The 15,645-nt window shown below is 37.0% G+C and overlaps 3 protein-coding genes and 1 pseudogene across 3 annotated transcripts; 1 reads left to right on the top strand and 3 right to left on the bottom strand.

Moving 5' to 3' along the window:
* Nucleotides 1-40: 40 nt before the first annotated feature.
* LOC104769537 (uncharacterized) lies at nucleotides 41-2,530 on the bottom strand. The gene has a single exon (XM_010493765.3). The coding sequence runs from the start codon at nucleotides 2,253-2,255 to the stop codon at nucleotides 147-149; it is 2,109 nt and encodes a 702-aa protein (XP_010492067.1). The 5' UTR covers nucleotides 2,256-2,530; the 3' UTR covers nucleotides 41-146.
* Nucleotides 2,531-3,497: 967 nt separating this feature from the next.
* On the bottom strand, nucleotides 3,498-5,110 carry LOC104769536 (GEM-like protein 5). Its single transcript, XM_010493764.2, has 3 exons — nucleotides 4,426-5,110; nucleotides 4,049-4,323; nucleotides 3,498-3,937 (listed from the first exon to the last, which is right to left on the bottom strand). The coding sequence occupies exons 1-3, from the start codon at nucleotides 4,793-4,795 to the stop codon at nucleotides 3,737-3,739; spliced, it is 846 nt and encodes a 281-aa protein (XP_010492066.1). The 5' UTR covers nucleotides 4,796-5,110; the 3' UTR covers nucleotides 3,498-3,736.
* LOC104769535 (GSH-induced LITAF domain protein) lies at nucleotides 5,087-6,737 on the top strand. The gene is made up of 3 exons (XM_010493763.3): nucleotides 5,087-5,778; nucleotides 6,276-6,402; nucleotides 6,513-6,737. Exons 1-3 carry the CDS (start codon nucleotides 5,585-5,587, stop codon nucleotides 6,594-6,596), a joined length of 405 nt encoding a protein of 134 aa, XP_010492065.1. The 5' UTR covers nucleotides 5,087-5,584; the 3' UTR covers nucleotides 6,597-6,737.
* Nucleotides 6,738-12,752: 6,015 nt separating this feature from the next.
* LOC104772240 (COP9 signalosome complex subunit 6b-like) lies at nucleotides 12,753-14,708 on the bottom strand (annotated as a pseudogene).
* Between the last annotated feature and the right edge of the window lie 937 nt (nucleotides 14,709-15,645).

Raw genomic sequence — 15,645 nt, 5'->3', positions numbered from 1 at the left:
ATATAACACAAATGTGTGTGATAAATTTGCTAAACCCAAATAAATGTAATATAAGTGTTTATTAATAGATTTTTTTTAAAAAGATAAAACATAATTGTAAAAGCCCATAATTAATTAGGTAAACAAAAGCCAAAAACCAGAATCATTCAATCAACTACAACAAGTGTCTTATACTCATCTCTACATATAGCATCCTCCATGGCCTTCATCGGATTAATCTCTCCATCATTTTCCAAAAACAGTTTCAGCAAATTCTTCGAAAAACCACTCACCAAAGCAACTCCTTTCTTGTTTCCAGGCACCGGCGTAGCTCTCGAATCCCTCAAGTTCCAAAACACTATCTCCGGCACAGCATCACCGTACCCTTTCTCCTTGTACTTGCTCACAATCACCTCATAATCCGTTTCCCACCCATTGCTCGGAGTAGACGGTTCACTGTTGGGATAATGCGGCATTCCATATCCATTGTATATGGGATAATGCGGCATTCCATAGTATGGATTGTGCATCGGATAATGCGGCAATCCCCCTCCATTGTAATTCGGATAACTCGGCGGGCGCTTCGACGCTTGATCAAACTCCATATCACTGAACATAAACACCCTCTTGATCATATCCTCAGGCTTCAGTTTCCTTTCTACAGCCACTCTCAGAATCAAGTCAAACACTTTCTGAAAATCAGTGTTCATATCCCATTGCATCTTTCTCACGAACTCTGTTTTTGAAAACAGATCGTCTCCTTTCACCAAATGCATTTCAGGGTTTTGGCTGAACGTTATAACCTTTCCTTTCCATGGCTCTTCGGATAGCTCAGATACGAGCAAACCAAGAGCGACGCAAACCTCCATTGGTTCACCATTCATAGATGCCGAAACGTCACAGATAGCCATGCAGTTCTTCAACGTACCTTTCTCTTTAAGATCATCCACCATTCGTTTCCATTGCAGCTCAGAGACTTGACCACCGTCTCCGTCTTCTAAACTTCTGATTATCTCGTGAGGTAGCAGAGCACCGGCGGCCACAGTTGCTTTTCCCGCCTTCACATCGTCAAGATACTGCTGGAACCTCTCTGCGTCGTGGTTTAAGAATATCTCCTTGTAAGACTTCATCGCCACTGACGCTACACGGTTGTACGGGAGAGACTCCCAGTCTTTTGCTCCCATGTACACTTCGGGAAGCTGAAGAGTCTTACGGAGAGGAACAAGAACTTGCTTCCTTAGCCGGTCACGGACTCTGTATGCATAGTGAGGGTCTTCAACGCCTTCGTATTCAGGGAATGACTCACGTGGGAAGAGCTTCCTAGCAATGCTCTCACAAAGAAGAGTTGCTTTGTCAAAAGACGAATCAAGAGAGGGACACCACTTAGCCGCTAGAGAGATTTTGTTAGTCTCTCCGGATGTCAAAAACTCCATATCTTTCTTGAGGTGATCTGCGAATAGCTCCGAGACACGTTCGTGGAGAAACCTATAGTCAGGATCGTGAGAATATCTTGAGATTGCGTCCTTCCCCATTGAAGCCTTCGTCTTCTTCCTCTCCAAACTCGCTCTAAGCTTCTCCTCTTGGTTCCTCTTCTCTGCCTTCTCTATCCTTTTGGCTCTCGTCGCCTCCGGCTTCTTTTTACTACCATGGCGACCCGATTTGTGACCCCTTCCACGAGCACGACGATCACCATAAGAGGCTTTCGAGGGTTGGAAAGCGAACCGAGCTCGAGATGCTTTGCCTTTGTTCTGGTACTTCTGCGATTTCTTGATCTTACGGATTTCAGCTCCTAGTAGAATCCGGTAAAGAAGCTCCGGGAAATCTTTAAAGTAACCAAACTTAGAGAGAGACTCGAGGTTGCAAGCTAGGGTTTTGGGATGACGACCATGGAGCCACAACGCCGCCTTGTAAAACCCTTCCTTGTCGGATTTTCCAGTGCCACGGACTCCACGAAGGTTACATATAAGCTTGAGGGTGGTCAAGGCGTCGTGGTCCCAAGCCTTGTTAAGAAGGTCATCTATCGTTGACTTGTGCGTGGAGGGAACAACGTGGAAGAAGAAATCGAGGCAGGGGTTTCCTGAGGAGAGGTGCGTGGCGGAGTTATTCTCGGTGTAGCCCATGGGAGGTGTAGAGAAGTCGTTGTTGACTCTGGTTGAGTTGAAGTTTGAGACCATCGCGTCCATGAATGGGTCGCTTGGGCCAGAAGCTGTCACGGGGTTTGGGACGAGGGAGCTGGGATCACGGATCTCTGGTGGACCAACCAAAAGAGGAGACATGGTTTCTTTAGAAGTGATGATTGAAAAAACGATTTAGAATTTTAGAATGTATGTGAGTATTTGTGATGCTGAATCAAGGAGGAGTGGCTGCACCTAATATATAAAGCATATATGCCGACTAACTTTTTGCTAGGGCTTCCTAAAGGTGTTACAAACCGACATGGGTTATTTCTGTATTACAAAGATATGAGTATATCATAAATCTCCATAGATGATATGTTACAAGGTTGTTTCCGTCTTTATGCAAAAAAAAAAAAACTGATGCAGTGACTTGGGGATCACGTTCTTTCGAAACCGTCTTGACTATTATAATTTGTCAAAGTTGATTGGTCTAAGATCCGACTTTTCCGTGGAGGCCAAGGAATCGATAATTATAAAAGTCTTAGTGGAGTTATTTTTTTGAGATTTGAATAGAATTTTAAAAACTTTAAATGTTATATAGAATCTAGTGTTATTAGATCATGATTTAGTGTCATTAGTTTATGATTTGCTAAAAATCATTTAAAATATTAACAAATTTGGGTTATTGAATTTAAATTTTTATAAAGTCATTAAAATTCATTTAAAACAAAGAATCTAAGATTATTAATGAATTTAATTATTATATTATTAGTTCATGATTTTATACACTTTTTCACAAAATAATGTCATAAAAAATATCATTGGGAGTAATTTACAAAATTTTAGAAAACTAATCAACAAAATCAATCATTAAAAATCTTTTACTTATTTGAAGTCTTCAAATTTTTTTATAAATTAGAATCCAACCACACCCCCTTATTGATTTATGAAATTATAATATCTCTAGGATATTAAAAAATTATTGATTGATGAAATTATAATATCTCTACGATATTAAAAAAGAACAGGCCCGTCCACCACACTTTCTAAACTTTGAACTTTGTATGTACTTGTTTGAGTATTTTAAGGATTCAAACAATAAACACTAAACAACGTGGAAGGGACGGTGCGAAACATAAATTTATCTAATAGGAATAAAAAAACAAGAGAAAAATGTAAGATATGGATGGTGATTGCCTACCATGTTAGCTGTGTCCGAGTCCACAGAAAGTATATAGCTTACATGTGACTGTAGAAGTTGGTCAAGGTAATTTAGTATTGCAAAAGATCAAGTGAGTTGCAGTCTAATGGCGTTTTCTGTGACCTTACAAAAATGGTGCTTCCTAAAACTTTACTTAAAACTCATAAACATCTCTCTGATGGGGAGTCAGATATCTAAAATTCGGCTCAAAGATCGTCAATAAATTAAATATGAAACTGCTATTACAAAAGAGATCAACATATAAGTGAAATCCAACTCTATATCAACATACGAATCAGGGATATGAGACTCACAAAAGTCCAGCTCCGAACATAAATTTACATATAACATATAGAAACATAATGCAGGGGGAAGAAACCAACCACACGACACAACTAAAGAAAAGACATAGTAGAAACAAACATTAAGGACTATGCTTTTAGGCAGACACAGAGCTATGTGCGGTATGAAATTCCGAGACACTAGTGAGCAGATGATGGCTAGCCTTCTCGTAATTCACAAAACCCATGAACCAAAAGTCATGTCCGTCAACCGTCGTCACCTGAATGTACTTCTCTGGCGGAGTCTCCTTCATCACAACCGGATTCACCGTAGCAACATTCCCCAACGGTACCACCACCTGCCACAAAAAACCCATATACACCACCAAACAACATTCAAACTTTATCCCAAAATCTCCAATTTCACTTTTGTTTTCTTCTTGAAGTTAAAACAAAAAATAAGACTTTACCCTGTAGTAGCTCCAAGCTCCTTGGCCAGAAGGTGCAGTGAAGAAGAGAGGACGATCACTGCAGAAAGCTACACGAGCATTAGAGAGATAGACAGTTCCAGCAACAGGTCCCGTTGTCGTTGAGAGGTAACATGCGAAAGTTTTCTTCAGAATCTCGTTTGGCTCTGTTCCGAAGATCTGCCTGAAAAGTGACTCGAATCCTCCCTTTGTTATCGCTTTCGCCGTCAAATTAACCTTTCCCCACGCCGTTTCCGACATAGATGGTCCTGTCTTCACTGCAGACACAACAACACCCACACACAAAAGACTCAAACTTGATTGTTCCCAAATGTTCCAATTAAGAATAAATCAACAAATTAAGTGGGAAGGAGACTTACGATTGTGCCAGAGGTTACGTGCGACGGTTTCAGCCTTGCGGCTCCAGGTATTGAACATTCCGATGACTGGCTCGAGAGGGTTGTTGTTAGTACTTGGGTGATGTTCGACAGGAGAGTAGATGACGTAAGGTTGGTACTGAGTCTGATGGTTATCTCCGGCGACCCACGCCGCCGCTTGCTGGTTATCGGGATGAGATACGGGAGCTGCTGGAGCTCCCATCACGTGAGTACCCCATTTCTTCTGATCCGGAGACGATGAAGAAGGTTGTTGTTTTTGGTCTTCCGTTTCTAGAGTTTTGTGTTGTTCTTGATCAACGATCTGTGGCTGAGGCTGAGCCTGGTGAGTTTCTCCTTCTTTCGATCCTGTCATGTCTGAATTGGTTTGATGATTATTAGAGAATGTTCTTTCTTTCTTCTTGTCTTGAAATGGATTTTTGTTGATTTTGTGTGGTTTAATAACTTTTGATAATTTTAATTTATAAGAGTGGATTTATACAAATAAAAAAAAAAAGTATAAAACGCGGTTTTGGGATTAAGAGTTGGACTATTATAGGATGTATATTTTTATTATATAGAATTCCTTAACCAATAAGATAAAAACACCAAAATGGTTTTATAAAATGTTTTATGGAACCCATAAATAAAATACTAGAAAGGTTGCGGTTTCCATGTCATTCAAAATAATTACATTTTGTTAGAATTGAATCTTCTTGTAGTTACAGCTATGAAGAAGATCTAGAACAAAGGTGATTGTGATTTTTGTGACATGGACTCTCCTCTGTCGGCGTAACAAAACACGTTCTTCGATATATATATATATCACTTGTTAGGCCTTTTGAGCCCATTAACAGTTTTTGTTCTAACTAAAAAGGCCCATTAAGTGTGAGTAGGTCTTAATCTTCTAGATTCAAATTCCAAAGCCTGTCTTCGAGAAGATTCATAATGAGAATGAAAAAATCAAATCAATTTAGGATCGAATCGATCGTCAAAGATTTGGAACTTTCCCTTTTTAATTGAAAACTCCATCATCATCTTCTTCCGCGTAATTTCCCTGTAAACTCCAATCTAAATACTTTCCTCCTCGCTTGTCCCTTTGTGATATATTTTTGTGCTTCATCCATAAGATCGTTGACTTGACCTAACAAATTAAAGAAAGAAAATGGCGAAAGAGGGAACAACGGTGATCGGAGTTCCGTATTACGCGGGACAGAATCCTTACCAGGCTGGGATTGTGCCGCCGAACGCTATCTACGGTGATCCGTTGGGTGCTCCGATCCAGCAAACGATTTATCGAGACACTCCTGCTCCTTTCAATTGCCTTTATTGCGGCAATACTGGTCTCACCAATCTCAGGTAAATTCATTCGTTCGCCTATACGATTCATGCACCGCTCGCTCGATTCTGAATCATCCTGTGAATCTGCGATTGTCAATTTAGATTCGAGACTTGCATATGTGGTAGTAGTAGTAAAATTGTGGTTTAAGTGTATTGAGATGTTGAATTTAGGGTTTGTTCTCCTCATTTGGGGTTTTTGATTTCAGGATTGTGTCATTATCTGCAGAATACACTCATCTGTACTTTATTAAAATTGATTCACTCTGGTGGTGAATGTGGATTGCAAATTTGCTTTAAGCTGCTCATGAAGTTGATCATCTCTGCTTCACACTTTCTGGTTTCTCAGCATTCATGTTTAGGATAGCATTTTGAAGAGCATATGAGACTGTACTATTCATTGTCACAACCTTTGCTTATATGTGCATTGATCCTTCTTTTTTTTTTTTTTTTTTTTTCCTTTGAAGCTTCTCTTTGTTTGTGGTAAGTAGTTTTATTAATATTTGGATTTGAAGCAGATCAAAACCTGGTGTTGCTGCTGTGGTTGCTTGTATGATGCCGTTTATGCTTGGATTCTGTTTTCTCTGCCCTTCAATGGATTGTCTCTGGAGTAAACAGCACCATTGCCCTCAGTGTGGGAACAAGGTAAGTTTTGATATGTCTTCTTCTCCCCTGCAAGTCTTGTTGTTCCTTTTATTGTTCTCTTCCTATATTAAAAAATTGTGTAATTCATATGATTATCTATTTGTTTACAGGTTGCTGACTTTGAGAAATCAGATCCTTGCCTTGTTATGGATCCGCCTATGTGGAAGCAACCGAGCTTCGCACTCCCTGCGTGATAAGATGTCTTCTTTTATTATTCTGATTAATATTTTGCTTGTGAAGTTGAGTGGGTTCTATTGCATGTACTGAAAAATTAAACTAAGATCAAGAACAACCCTATAGAATGTGTGAGAAATGGAATGGTATATTCTTCTCTATCGTTTCACTGGTTTATGAACTGAACCGGCTATTGTCTTCACTCTTGTGCTTTCTTGGCTATGACAAGACTTTTATCTTAACGTAGAGATGATTCTCCTCGTCTTTAGAACCCCTAATGCCACAGTTAGGGATGGTATGATGGTTCGGTCCAACCCAATTGCCCAGTATGAACCTGGCTTATTATCTACTCTGGTTCCAACATATGAACCACGGGCCAGTCCATGGCTAACATTAGATACTACATAGGAATATGACGGGTTCCTGGGGTTTAGCAGACCATACGTGGTGGGTTTTGAGTAAAAAAGGGCCGGACCAGTCTTGAATTTGCAAAATGAAAAACTCTAGACAGCTGGTGGGTCGTCCTGTGCAGGACAGGGCTGGTCCACAGGCTACTGGTCGGTAATGACTACCCTACAATCAGATTAGGCACACATATAGTAGCCTTACAACTGCCCCAAGTCGAAAGTCTGAAGCACTCATTTGCCATGGGACCCAAAATTTCAACTCTGTGAGACGGGCACGTTAAGATCATCGTGTTTCCTCTCGTCTCCTTGGCTCTCTGACACACTGAATCTTGTGGGCAACAATCTTTGCTACAAAGTACAAACGTATGAACATGGCCAGAAAAAATATATAATATGTAACTGCATAAGGCGTAAAACCATTTGTGAGAAGCTCGTCTGTGCCCACCATCAGCCCAAATATTACAATATAAACGGACCAGATTATGGGTTCTGTCAACATAACAGTATGAGCAAAATATATTATTATATTTAATTGTTGTTTACTTTTTCTAAGATTTTTGTCTACCAACACAGAAAGTTTTGTTGCTAAATTTTGAAGAATCATAAATTTGACTCTTTGTTCTGTCTAGGTCTTACATTTGATTAAGGTAACATCAAGTCATGTAAATAATCCTTCAGCAACTTGAATAAGTTTGATTTTTTTTTTTTTTTTTTTTCTTTTTTGGAGTTTGATAGACTGGTGAATAGGGAGTTGCGTGCAAAGTTGGAAAGGCAGAGAATTTTTAGTGCAGTACAGGTGTGCAACTGTAGTTGTCACCAAGCATATGCCTTGTCTGCTGGTTTTAATTGTTCAAAGCTTCTAATCACAAAAGCCTCTTCTCTTTTGTTGGAATCTGGTAACAGTGAGAGTTGCCTCTTCAGCGTGTGAAGTGGCTTTGTTAGGTTGTTTGGGACCATTTTTAGAAGTCTATGTCTATCTATAGCAAGAAGTTTTAAGGCTTTGATGAAGTTTTGGGATTAGTTCTTAGCTATAAAAGTCTAATCATGCCTCAATAAAAGGTCAATTACGAGAGATACAACTGAATCTTGAATGGGGTCCATGGTTTTTACAAAATTTTCAAGAGATGTGTTAGGATTTTGCTTAGAGATTGGAAAAAAAAAAACAAGAGGACCAGAAGAAAGGAAAGCTAAACATGTGATGTAAGTAAAACTGCTCCTATATCAAACCCATTTGTTATTTGTCGTCATTATGTCTCAGAAAGCTGAAGCTAATCCTCAAGTCACTCCCTCACAAGGGGTTTTGCTTCTTCACACGCAACCTCTTAGGCAAAATATCAAACACTATCTTTTTCGCATATTTTTATATCTATATTTTATTTAGCTAAGAGATTCCGGGGATCATACGGATTATAAATGTTTTGGACTAGGGATCAACCGCATGCAATTTAGTTCTCTTTGTTATTAGTTGGTTTATGACTTTACCTGGTTTACCTACCTTACAATAGATTTAACTAGTTGAATTACCAACTTCAAAGTTTTCTTTTTTGTTCTTAACGTTTTGTATCCGACTGGTGATCAAAATAGAGACACTAGAGGGTCTTATTAAGTAATTAATGGGTTTAGGTTTCTGTTGTCATCAAGAAATGAATATCGGGAAGAGTCACATCTCAAGTTTTGCTTAGACTCTAGGCAACATGTCTTTGGGGACTGACGTCACCCTCTTTTTTTAAGTGCTTTGTTTTGTAATATAGGGCTTATGGGAACATGCAAGAGCCGTAAAGAGATTCTGGCTCTTAAACCCAAATAAAACGAAATCGATGAATAATCTATAAATAGATTCTCTTAAAATTGGTTTTATCTGAGTTTTTGCTTACCCAACTAGCTAGGTTCAATCTTGTTTTATGTTGTTTAATTATGGTGTGGTGGTTGGAAGAGAAAAAACAAAGAAAGAAGATTGGATTTCAAGAAATTTATATAGCTTTTTGATGAATGATGATGTACTTCCCCACCTTCGTAGTGTTTCTTCTAAAAATGTTCTTAATACTAAATTACTGAAATTTACCATCAGTTTAATTATGCCTCTCTCTTTTTTTCTCTCTCTGAGTTTTGTTTGGCTAATGTAGTTAAATCAAGTCTTATAAAGTTTTAATGCCTAGTTTGGAGTTCGAGTTAAGGATTTTTAGAGATTTTTTTTTTACATTTTTAAAAAATATTTTTCGTTTTTCTTATATGGGCGTGGTAGAGACTCTGAACTGATCAAAACTTGAGGACGTTCCCGTGGATGATGTGGTACATTTGGAAGGCAAGAAATAAGAAAGTGTTTGAAAATATCTCTGAGTCTCCGCAAGATACACTGGAGAAAGCTATCCAAGAAAAAGAAGTTTGGAGAAGAGCAAATAACAGAGACTTAGCACCAACGGTAGTAGAAGCATGCATACTTTCGATCCCAATTCCTCAAGAATCTCTTGTATGTTTTATAGATGGATCTTGGCATACAGAGGTGGATAGGAGTGGGCATGGCTGGATTACGTCTATCGGTGATAGAATCATGCACATAGGACTAAAAAGATCGTGCAGAAGCTTATCTCTGTCTATCGGTGATAGAATCATGCACATGGGACTAAAAGGATCGCGCAGAAGCTTATCTCCATTACATGCATAGTTAGATATCCTTATTTGGACTATGGAGTGCTTATTAGCGTTGGACTTGGATAAAGCTCTTTTTGCTACGGATTGTTCAGACCTCCTAAGGATGACGTCTAATATCGAGGATTGGCCGACCTTTTCATCAGAATTGAAAGATTTTATTCATTTCAGAGATAGATTTGCTAATTTTAGTATTAGATATATTTTCCGAGAGGTTAATATAAGTGCCGATAAACTTGCGAAATGTGCAAGAGCACGAGGTTTTTGTTTTTCCCATGTAAGCTCGTCGGTATCTAATTGGCTCTCTCTCGAAGAGAGTCATTTCCGATAACTTAATATATGGGGTCTGATTGTCAAAAAAAAAAAAAAAAAAAAAAATATTTCACTGATTTGGGATCCAATTCTAATTATTTAGTTGTTGTGAAGATTTCACATTTTGGATAGAAAACACAGGTTCTGATATCTTTCAAATCGACTATATGCAGGCTTATGTTTACGTTTGTGTATATGCATATCTAGCATTTGGAGTATGTCTGGCACTAGCATTCACTTTTACGATTGACGTATGCAATAATGATATATAAGATACATGTTATTACGAACAGTTGTTACTGTTTTTTTATTTATTTTGGTAATCACAAAATTCTGGATAGTTCCCCTATAGTTTCCCTAAGTTTAAATAATACCAGTTTTGATTATAGTAATGGGCCTAAAAACGTATATCTCACCATAATTCAGAGCAACAATCCTCTATAGTTGACAGCCAGCCAATTGCACTTGAGTTAAATGAGTCGAGTAAATGGACTTGTAAAATATATTTTCTCTTTTTTTTTGGGTAGAAATAAAATATATTCTCTCTTACAACTACTAAGTACTAACTAAAGATGTTTTCCTTTTTAGTCTAAAAACAAGGGTTTAGTAAATCTAAGGTGAATGTGGTTGGTGGAAATGACACATAACCATGCATTATAAGTAAAAATACAAAAAACAAAAAGCGTGTGGGTAATGGATGATTTGTGAAAGTGTGTGGGTCTCCCACGTCTTCCAAGTCGCAGCCCACTTGGAATTTTATACAAATTTGAATCTCACGAAACACAAGTCAGCATTATACGACTCTTTCCACCTTCTCTTCCTTCTTGATGTTCTCCTCTTTTCTTTTAATCATTTTTTTCATGATGTGTATTTCTATAGATGTTTTATTTGAATTATATAACTAAAATTGCAACAAAAGGGTAATTTTGAGATGCACTTGGCTTCTTGTCACCAAATATAAAGACCGGAGAACGAAATTGTGTGTTTAGTCATTCTTTGTTAAATGACTAGATATATTTAAATTATGTGGGCAAATAAAGTATATAATTATATAAGCAGAATATATACATACACATGTCACAACCACGATCGTCATTGTGACTGTGAACTAGGGGAAAGTAGAGAAGAAAGTCAAATCTCATTATCGGACTACTATACCCTATTGTATATCACTCTTTATCGTACCACTTATCTCAAATGATGTATATACATATAAATATATAAGTTTTTGACCAAAATAAATATATACAAATATAAGCAAAATAAGTTCTCACCATCTAGAGTGTCAAATCATCATCAATTTTTTTTATAAAAATAAATAAGGTATAATTAAATAATGATTATTGAGTTGAATAACCACCAAAACCAAAAATTATTCAGTATTTAAGTGAATGTTTTATCTTTCCTATTAATATGTTCTGCTAACTAATTAGACAATCTGTATTTGTTATCGTTGACAGAGTATTAGGTTATAGTTCAAAATGTTGAGATACAAAAATTTGTGCTACAAGGGCACTATTGTTTTTTTTTTTTTTTTTTTTTTATGTATATAATCAGAGTCAAAGAGTAACTTGTGGGAGAAACAGAACAAAACATTTGAACAAATCCACTATATATAAGTATATAACGACTAATAGCAATACTGCCGTACCAAGAATCGAAATGGATATTTTCTCTCTTTGGGTCGGGAAAATTATTCTTTATTTTTCCTTGTGGCATACGGAACATGAAAACAATCCTTAAAAAATATTAAAAGATGCTAATAAAAAAAGTTGTTACTTAATTTCACTCAATCGATAATCACCAAGTTGATTGGGATTGCTTGCAAGTACAAGAAATCGCAACTATATGCCTCTACCACCACTAATATCGAATACGTATGAACTAGAAAGAAAGCAAATATAGGGCATCTATTGAGGTAACTTAGTCTTTTGATTTACTTCAGCTAACTTAGTTATTCAACACAAATCAAAATGCTTATACCGACTCTATTAAACATAATAGAAAAGGTTTATAGTTACACTAGCATTTGGTCCGCGCTACGCGCGGGAGTTAGATTAGGGTGTTTTTTGGTTGTTTTGGTATAATCTTTATTGGTTATGTAAATTTCTCCTTGCATCTAGTTTTGTTGTTCATTTGTTTTCTTTTGTTGTTTTGTTGATTAAATTTTTTTCCTCTAGGTTTTTGCAGCAAGTATAATGTAGTAAACTGTTTATTTTTTTAGAAATTTGAATATTCTTAGGTTTTTTTTTGTAATTAATAATGAGAAGTTAAGATTGTATAGTAAAAGTTGTTGTCTAGCTGTAGTAGTTAGTTGTGCTTTATTCAAATTATTTGTCATGTTCTGGTTGGATTGTTATTTACCTTTTTATATGTGGTTGTAGTATGTGAAAAAACCTGCAACATAAAAAAAACTGCAGCTTTTAACTGACTCGCTTTATATAAATTATAACAACTTGCTTCTTATATTATTTTATATACATCCCAATGTTTTTAAAATAATTTTCTAATGAAATCTTGTGCTGCATGATCATTAGGGTGTATCTCATTCTTCGCTCCTTAATGAAGCATTGCTTTGTTTGCTCAAACCGTCTGTGTTCTTCAGCAAGGTAAAGAACCATATTCTCATTCCTATTGTTTCAAGACAGAAGAGTTAACTTCTTTGGTTTACAAATGTACTTTTGTTGTCAATATGTCATTTGTTTTTTTTATAGATTTTGGATGCGATGGTTTCTCTAACTCGATCATAGACGTTGCAGCTACTAACGCCACCGCTTTGAGTGGTTTCGAATTCACCGATTCCACCACCTCTCATCTCACGTGGTTTGGGTCCACCGTAACCACAACCAACACTGGATCCGGTGTTGATGTCACCGTCTCCGTCACCACCGCTTGTTCTTTTATCTTCTTCTCTTGCTTGGCTTTCGCTTGCATGTTCTTCACCGTCTCAAACATCTCATCAACTATTTTCTTCATCTCATCAATAGTGTTCTTTTGTATCTTCATCTCACAATCTGATACCAAATTGTTATAAACCTCTTTTATTGCTTGTGAATGAAGAATAGAAAGCTTAGCTCCCTCTTAATAATAAACAACGTTTATGATGAACATATCTCACCCTCAAAGCGTAGAGGATACATTCTACTAACAACTTTTATAGAAAAAAACAAAAAAAGACAACATTTGGTATCACCCCCTAATCCAACACAAACAAAGAGAATAATGTGCAATATTGTTTGAGAAAGATTTTACAAGATTTTATGAGAGATTTTACAAGATTAAGAAAAACAAATCAGCAAGATTTTAAAAAACTTTCTAAACAATCACCTAGAATCCTTCATTTTATACTTTCCATAATTTTAGTTTAAGTCATTAAAATTCTCTTAAAATCCCAAACCAATACCCCCTACTTGTCCTCAATATCAACGTCTAACCCCCTTTTATTCTTTCTTCGCCGTAGGGAAAACACATATCGATATGTTCCAGGCAAGATCAAGGTCAGGTTACAAAAATTTGATGAATAAATAATAGGATGACCGAGAATATCAAATTCCTTTCCTGCATAGCGACAAGATGAGCAGCACTCTGATTCTGCTGTTAAGCATCTTGATAGCACTATGGATTCCAGTAAGATGAGCAGCCATTGCAATACATCGAGGAATCAACCTAAAACTCCATGCAATAAAAAGTCAAGATAACACTAAATATGCAGGGTTACAATGATTGCTTACATTGAGTTGCTGCTGAGCAGCCATCAGATGGCTTAAGATGAGCAACATGATCAACCGATATCCTTCAGCTTCAACTGTCTGCACGAATTTACAACCACCGCTATATTATCAAAAGTCCACTCTCGTATCACATCGATGAAATAAAAATCAAGTGGCTTAAACTCATACATCAATCGTATAGCTTGTATGCAGGAAAATCGACTGAGGAATCCCATCAATGACATGGAACTCTAGTTTTGGGGACAATCAATGATTATCATAGTCAATAAGATGATAATCTCTAAAACAAATAAGACAATCAATGATGGAAAAAAAAAACCAATTTACCGCTTTCGTAAATAGTCACTGGAAGATCCTTCTGTGAGTGATTGATAGCCGGATTTAGAAGAACATAAACAGGGGATTCATTAATGTCCATCAGCTGTAGATGACAAAAACCTCACACAATCAGTACTACAACAATAGAGAACCATATCAGAATAAAACAATGAAACTGCAACTCACAGCTCTGTGGATAAGCATATCAGATTCCGTAGCATCGCTTCCCGTAGAGTACCGTCCCAATATGTAGAACTTAGGGAACACCTTCTTATCTAAAATCCCCATAGACGTACAAATTATAACCAAAGCGAGAACGATATAAAGAGAGAGAGAGAGAGAGTGTATGTGAGAAAAACTTACAGAGTTCTTGCTTCTTCTCAAGGAAGGGTCTATTGAGAGTATCAGTAGTAGGATCAAACAAAAGCTCGAAAATGTTGAAGATCTCAACCATACGGCCGATCTGGAGACCGATCACGCATCCATAAACCCTAGGGTTTTGCAGTAACATCGCGTCGGCGTTGCTGGAGCCATTACCGGTTGCGCAAGAAGCGGCGGAAGGGTTAAGCTGATCGGATATGTTGAGCATCACCAGAGGATGCAGCTTGAACGTGAGAGCACTCAACGAAGAAGGGCAGGCCAGTGACGAAGCATTCTTCCGATGATGTGTTGGCGAAGAAGGCCAGCTTTGAGATTTGCGAATGACAGTGGAATCCATGTTAGTCAAGAGAAATTTCAGAGACAAAGAAAATTATAAGAAGGATGAAATTGGAGAAGATGACATTATATAGGACTTAAACTTACGCCAATTGAAGAAAGAATAGTGGGTCTTGAATTGAAAGAGGGAGCATTGAACGCTTGAATTACCGTTAAACAGGAAGACGTTACTATGGAGATGGAAGACAGAGAAGACAGTGAAAGGTTGTGGAAGAGTGCCCAACATTAATTTCAAATCTATCCATTAGGTGAACCGGGATGAAAGAGTGAAGACGCTTTAGGTCGCACAAGGGAGAACGGCAGAGTAAAGTCTCGTGGAGAGGGGTTTTATTTCGCCGGCAGTTGTTAGAATGGAGTTTCATGGGCTTTTAAAGAGATATGGGCCAAACAAATAGGAACTGTTAATGTCGAAAATTTGGTCCGATTAAACAGAGTGAGTGCTGACATGGCAGCACCAGGAATGAGAAAAAGTTAACTTTATATATATAGATACTTACATAATATGTTAAAATAAAAATACAGAATAATTTTTTTATGTGTCAAGTTATAATATAACATCCTTTACCAAAAAAAAGTTATAATATAACATCGATATTGTTTTGTGGATAATGTTAACAAAAATATATATTGATTAGGCTTTCGAAGGCATACAATTGTAAATGAAATTACGAGTTAATAATGTTATCTTACTTTAACGAAGTTGTCTTAATTAATTCAAATATTTAATTCGTAATTTTTCTTCGGTAGGTTTTGTGTCTCACTAGGTCGAACACTTATCAGACCGTTACCTAACTTTTCAATTCAGTTGCGTAAGGCATAGTAATTCGATGGAGACGATAGTAACAGATGCTGTTAAAACAGAATTCAGTAACTCACATAGAATGTTTTTTTTTTCTTCAATTGGAGTAGGTTTGAAGATTGGAATGGAATCTTTAGAT

The sequence above is a fragment of the Camelina sativa genome, chromosome 20 (assembly GCF_030686135.1).
Source record: "Camelina sativa cultivar CO46 ecotype springtype chromosome 20, ASM3068613v1".
In the NCBI taxonomy this organism is placed as follows: Eukaryota; Viridiplantae; Streptophyta; class Magnoliopsida; order Brassicales; family Brassicaceae; genus Camelina; species Camelina sativa.
This window is presented reverse-complemented; position numbering and strand designations above follow the sequence as displayed.